The 6,995-nt window shown below is 48.4% G+C and overlaps 1 protein-coding gene across 1 annotated transcript in view; it reads left to right on the forward strand.

The window, feature by feature from the left end:
* The window catches only part of LOC116354938 (neuropeptide Y receptor type 2-like), an 11,308-nt gene extending 4,658 nt beyond the window's left edge, over positions 1–6,650 (forward strand). The window contains exon 2 of the mRNA XM_031796993.1: positions 2,924–6,650. Coding sequence (XP_031652853.1) covers positions 3,726–4,817 — 1,092 coding nt within the window. The 5' untranslated portion in view covers positions 2,924–3,725 and the 3' untranslated portion in view covers positions 4,818–6,650. The remainder of the gene's footprint in view (positions 1–2,923) is intronic.
* Positions 6,651–6,995: the final 345 nt, after the last annotated feature.

Raw genomic sequence — 6,995 nt, forward strand, 5'->3', positions numbered from 1 at the left:
GGGACAGTCTCTGCTGCCCTGTGGTGACAGGAAGAACCATGACACCTATCCCCTATATAGTGCACCTGTCCCCTATATAGTGCCCCTATCCCCTATATAGTGCACCTGTCCCCTATATAGTGCATCTATCCCCTATATCGTGCACCTATCCCCTATATAGTGCCCCTGTCCCCTATATCGTGCACCTATCCCCTATATAGTGCCCCTGTCCCCTATATAGTGCCCCTATCCCCTATATAGTGCCCCTGTCCCCTATATAGTGCACCTATCCCTTATATAGTGCACCTATCCCCTATATAGTTCCCCTGTCCCCTATATAGTGCACCTATCCCCTATATAGTGCACCTGTCCCCTATATAGTGCCCCTATCCCCTATATAGGGCATCTATCCCCTATGTAGGGCATTTATCCCCTATATAGTGCCCCTGTCCCCTATATAGGGCACCAATTTTGACCAGAGACCCTATTTAGGGGATAAGGTGCCATTTGAGATGCCGTCTTAAAGTTACTTTAAAACTGTTTTAGTGTGGATATTTAAGGTCACTTTAAAATGAACAAATGTTTTAGATTGGATATTTTATCCCAGTCCCCGTCACCGCAGGAGGACTTTTGCCTCCTGGTAGGCCGTCATTGTAAATAAGAATTTGTTCTTAATTGACTTGCCTTGTTAAATGAAAGTTAAATAAAAAATATAATAAAATAATTAACTCCTCTCCTGGCTAATTTAGTGCTGATCAAGGGGAGGTGTGAAAGTTATAAAACAGCACCCTACTTGGGCTTTAAAGTAGTGCACTATTTAGGGATTAGGGTGTAATTTGGGGTTGGAAACTACCAGTAACATTCCTAAAATTCCCAGGTTTTCCAGAAATGGGAGTATTCTGGATATCAGAATCCGGAGAATCAGGAATCTTCCAAACTAACCAAGATTTCTGGACCTGGGAAATGTTTTTGCAGCGCTAGTGTCATTTCAGTGGTCTGGTTGTGTGGTGGAGACACAGGACACACAGACAGTAACCAGTGTTCTGGTTGTGGGGTGGAGACACAGGACACACAGACAGTAAACAGTGTTCTGGTTGTGTGGTGGAGACACGGGACACACAGACAGTAACCAGTGTTCTGGTTGTGGGGTGGAGACACAGGACACACAGACAGTAAACAGTGTTCTGGTTGTGTGGTGGAGACACGGGACACACAGACAGTAACCAGTGTTCTGGTTGTGTGGTGGAGACACAGGACACACAGACAGTAACCAGTGTTTTGGTTGTGTGGTGGAGACACAGGACACACAGACAGTAAACAGTGTTCTGGTTGTGTGGTGGAGACACAGACAGTAACCAGTGTTCGCCATGCAGCAGTATATCTCTCTCCTCAAGCCCTCTCCTATAAACACACAGTGAGGAGGGATGCCCACTGATTATGAATTATAAACACACACACACATAGACTATAAACCCGGACGGTAGGGAACTATAGGAGAGATGCCCACCGGTCATGATTATATAGACTTCCACAAATTACAACCTAGAATGAAGAGCACATTATTGCAGGTACACAGAGAGAGATAAACAGAGAGAGGGAGAGTGTTAGAGAGAGAGAGAGAGAGAGAGAGAGAGAGAGAGAGAGAGAGAGAGAGAGAGAGAGAGAGAGAGAGAGATGGAGACAGAGGGAGAGAGAGAGAGAGAGAGAGAGAGAGACAGAGAGAGAGAGAGAGACAGAGAGAGAGAGAGAGAGAGAGAGAGAGAGAGAGAGAGAGAGAGAGAGAGAGAGAGAGAGAGAGAGAGAGAGATGGAGACAGAGGGAGAGAGAGAGACAGAGAGAGAGAGAGACAGAGAGAGAGAGAGAGAGAGAGAGAGAGAGAGAGAGAGAGAGAGAGAGAGAGAGAGAGAGAGAGAGGAAGGTAGGGAGAGAGAAAGAGACCAACAGAGAGAGAGAATGAAATACAGACCTGAGACAGACAGAGAGATAGACCAGAGAGAGGGAGGTGAGTAATGTTGTATATCAGGGTGTATATTGAGAAGCCAAGGATATCTATGAACCTCCCTAAGTTAGTTGTAGCCTACTACAGAGAACCAGGCTATCTATGAACCTTCCTAAGTTAGTTGTAAACTCCTCCAGAGGACCAGGCTATCTATGAATCTCCCTAAGTTAGTTGTAGCCTCCTCCAAAGGACCAGGCTATCTATGAACCTCCCTAAGTTAGTTGTAGCCTCCTCTAGAGGACCAGGCTATCTATGAACCTCCCTAAGTTAGTTGAAGCCTCCTCCAGAGGACCGGGCTATCTGTGACCCTCCCTAAGTTAGTTGTAGCCTCCTCCAGAGGACCTGGCTATCTATGAACATCCCTCAGTTAGCTGTTACCTCCTCCAGAGCTATCTATGAATCTCCCTCAGTTAGTTGTAGCCTCCTCCAGAGCTATCTATGAATCTCCCTAAGTTAGTTGTAGCCTCCTCCAGAGGACCAGGCTATCTATGAACCTCCCTAAGTTAGTTGTAGCCTCCTCCAGAGGACCAGGCTATCTATGAACCTCCCTAAGTTAGTTGTAGCCTCCTCCAAAGGACCAGGCTATCTATGAACCTCCCTAAGTTAGTTGTAGCCTCCTCCAGAGGACCTGGCAATCTATGAACCTCCCTCAGTTAGCTGTTACCTCCTCCAGAGCTATCTATGAATTTTCCTCAGTTAGTTGTAGCCTCCTCCAGAGGACCAGACTATCTATGAACCTCCCTCAGTTAGCTGTAACCTCCTCCAGAGCTATCTATGAACCTCCCTAAGTTAGTCGTAGCCTCCTGCAGAATCAGAGAGCTAACAACCCATATTAGACTCATGTTTTACTCTGGTCGTCATAGTATTTGTCTTTCACCTGACCCCTGACCTCTCTCCTCTGTGTTATCACTGAGAATGTTCCATCTGTTCTTTCTCCCACTGCAGGTATCTGGACTTCCCAGCTGACTGACAGACCCTGCAATGTTGTCTTCCCTACCATTAGACTGAATGACCAGACCAGACCAGGCAGTGTTGTCGTCCCTACCAGTAGACTGAATGACCAGACCAGACCAGGCAGTGTTGTCGTCCCTACCAGTAGACTGAATGACCAGACCAGACCAGGCAGTGTTGTCTTCCCTACCAGTAGACTGAATGACCAGACCAGACCAGGCAGTGTTGTCTTCCCTACCAGTAGTCTGAATGACCAGACCAGACCAGGCAGTGTTGTCGTCCCTACCAGTAGACTGAATGACCAGACCAGACCAGGCAGTGTTGTCTTCCCTACCAGTAGACTGAATGACCAGACCAGACCAGGCAGTGTTGTCTTCCCTACCAGTAGACTGAATGACCAGACCAGGCAGTGTTGTCTTCCCTACCAGTAGACTGAATGACCAGACCAGGCAGTGTTGTCTTCCCTACGAGTAGACTGAATGACCAGACCAGACCAGGCAGTGTTGTCTTCCCTACCAGTAGACTGAATGACCAGACCAGACCAGACCAGGCAGTGTTGTCTTCCCTACCAGTAGACTGAATGACCAGACCAGACCAGGCAGTGCTCCCAGTGTATCTGGACCAGGGACTATTTGGCCTCAGTGACTGGCCTCTGCGGTGTTACCATCAGTTTTGGACTATATAAACTGTATTCGGACTGACTGACCAGCTCCAGTGATCCTCCCTCCTTCCATCCCAGCAGAAAACATGACCCCTCAGACCCTTTAAACTCAGACCCCTCCAACAGCCAGTCCACATGGACACCACCTCCACCCACTGGCAGCTAGGCATCCTGGGTAACGACAGTCTCAGCCTCCACCTCGACCGGCCGGGGTTCCACTCTGACATCACCAAGCATGTAGGAGTCCAGGCTGCTTTGATCACAGCGTATAGTCTGATCATCCTACTGGGTCTAGTAGGCAACGCCCTTGTCATCTACATGATCATCCGCTTCCGGAACATGAGGACAGTCACTAACTTCTTCATAGCTAACCTGGCCCTGGCCGACCTGTTGGTGGATACGTTGTGTTTACCGTTCACACTGGTTTATACCTTGCTCGACGAGTGGAAGTTCGGCGCGGTGCTGTGTCACATGGTCCCGTTCGCCCAGGCGCTGAGCGTGCACGTATCGATCCTGACGCTGACTGTCATCGCTCTGGAGCGCTACAGGTGTATCGTGTTCCACCTGGGCCAACGCCTCACCTGGCGAAGCAGCATGCTCATCATGGCTCTCACCTGGACGCTGTCCGCCGTGCTGGCCGGCCCGCTCGCCATCTTCAGAGAGTACCGTCAGGAGGAGATCCCGTCCATCAACCTGAGGATCTCAGTCTGCTATGAGAAGTGGCCTTACGGCAGCAGCAGAGACGGAGTCATTTACAGCCTGTCTATGTTACTGCTGCAGTACGTGCTGCCACTCTCCATCATCAGTTATGCCTACATCTGCATCTGGGTGAAGCTGAAGAACCACGTGAGTCCAGCGAGCCGCATCGACGCCATTCAGCGCAGGAAGAAGACCACCAAGATGCTGGTTATGGTGGTTGTAGTCTTCGCCACATGCTGGTTACCCTTCCACGTGTTTCAACTAGCCAGCGACCTAGACCTGGTGCTCAGCTTAAGACAATACAAGCTCATCTATACTCTCTTCCACATCGTAGCCATGTGCTCCACCTTCGCCAACCCGCTCCTGTACGGCTGGATGAATAAAAACTACAGGAATGGGTTCCTCATGGTGTTCAGGTGTGAGGCTAAACCAGACAGTATTCACCCTGAGGGATCCTTCAGGACCCGGTCACTAAGGAGGATGTCTCTGAACAGGAGGAACGGAGGACACCCTCCAACTGCCGTCTGATTGGTTGATTGATCTGCCGTCTGATTGGTTGATTGATCTGCTGTCTGATTGAGGCTGCTGTATGGAGTGATATTAGCACCATTAGAAAGAGAATCTGAGGCTGCTGTAAAAAAAAAAAGAAGCCTTGTGTGAGTCAGAACGGCCCGTAGGGCAGCAGTCCATCTCCTGTTTCTGTAGAGTGAACCAGAACGGCCCGTAGGGCAGCAGTCCATCTCCTGTTTCTGTAGAGTGAACCAGAACGGTCCGTAGTGCAGGAGTCCATCTCCTGTTTCTGTAGAGTGAACCAGAACGGCCCGTAGGGCAGCAGTCCATCTCCTGTTTCTGTAGAGTGAACCAGAACGGCCCGTAGGGCAGCAGTCCATCTCCTGTTTCTGTAGAGTGAACCAGAACGGCCCGTAGGGCAGGAGTCCATCTCCTGTTTCTGTAGAGTGAACCAGAACGGCCCGTAGGGCAGCAGTCCATCTCCTGTTTCTGTAGAGTGAACCAGAACGGCCCGTAGGGCAGCAGTCCATCTCCTGTTTCTGTAGAGTGAACCAGAACGGCCCGTAGGGCAGCAGTCCATCTCCTGTTTCTGTAGAGTGAACCAGAACGGCCCGTAGGGCAGCAGTCCATCTCCTGTTTCTGTAGAGTGAACCAGAACGGCCCGTATGGCAGCAGTCCATCTCCTGTTTCTGTAGAGTGAACCAGAACGGCCCGTATGACAGGAGTCCATCTCCTGTTTCTGTAGAGTGAACCAGAACGGCCCGTATGGCAGGAGTCCATCTCCTGTTTCTGTAGAGTGAACCAGAACGGCCCGTATGGCAGCAGTCCATCTCCTGTTTCTGTAGAGTGAACCAGAACGGCCCGTATGGCAGCAGTCCATCTCCTGTTTCTGTAGAGTGAACCAGAACGGCCCGTAAATCACTTTGGATTAAAGCGTCTGTTAATATAATATATTGATGTATAAGTACACCCCCTGGACACTATACTGGACAGGACACTATACTGCTGTGTGGAGTGATATTAGTGCCAACAGAGAGGACAGGACACTATACTGCTGTGTGGAGTGATATTAGTGCCAACAGAGAGGACAGGACACTATACTGCTGTGTGGAGTGATATTAGTGCCAACAGAGAGGACAGGACACTATACTGCTGTGTGGAGTGATATTAGTGCCAACAGAGAGGACAGGACACTATACTGCTGTGTGGAGTGATATTAGTGCCAACAGAGAGGACAGGACACTATACTGCTGTGTGGAGTGATATTAGTGCCAACAGAGAGGACAGGACACTATACTGCTGTGTGGAGTGATATTAGTGCCAACAGAAAGGAAATCCGTAATTGCTGCACTTAAAGCATCTCAACAATGATGATGACTAGGACCAGGAGTTTTTCCTGACCTCACAACCGACCTGAGCAAGAAAAACTCTGGACCCTATAATTACCTGACCGTGTGGTATTACTAGGATAAACTCTGGACCCTATAATTACCTGACCGTGTGGTATAACTAGGATAAACTCTGGACCCTATAATTACCTGACCGTGTGGTATAACTAGGATAAACTCTGGGTCCTAGTTATATAGCCGTGGTCAGATCATGTGGTATGGATCAGGAAAAACTCCTGGTCCTCTTTGAGGATTAATATGAGACTTTACAGGGACCTTAATAAGGTTGTGGTGAAACTGTCTGAATCGAATGACCTGACATTGAATACCTACCTTAAAATGACTGACTGACTGAAGTTCAAAGTTGAGAGAAGGCATTGCACGTGTAAATGATTGATGTGCCCCTACTTCATCTAACTGTCTATGGTACTTCTAAATAATTAAACTACTCTTGTCCAATGAATTCAAAGACGTGTTGATTGATCAAGCCCGTTATCTTTGGTTGTAACAGAACTCATTCAAACTGACTGTAACAGGATGAGCAGAGAGAACACATGGTTATTTACATTCAAGGAAAAATAGACTTGTTTAAATCAGTGATTGCGTACAAAATGGCTCCCAATTCCCTATACAGTGCACTACTGTTGAACAGAGTCCTATGGTCTAAAGTAGTGCACTACATATAGAGTAGGGTGCCATTTTGGACGTCGACCCTGTCACTGTTCACTAAGGGACACAGTAAAAATGTTCACGCCTACTCTAGTTGAAGTGGATCGTTAAACAAAGGGATATAATTGGCAGCATAATG

The sequence above is a fragment of the Oncorhynchus kisutch genome, linkage group LG19 (genome assembly GCF_002021735.2).
Source record: "Oncorhynchus kisutch isolate 150728-3 linkage group LG19, Okis_V2, whole genome shotgun sequence".
NCBI classification, from domain to species: domain Eukaryota; kingdom Metazoa; phylum Chordata; class Actinopteri; order Salmoniformes; family Salmonidae; genus Oncorhynchus; species Oncorhynchus kisutch.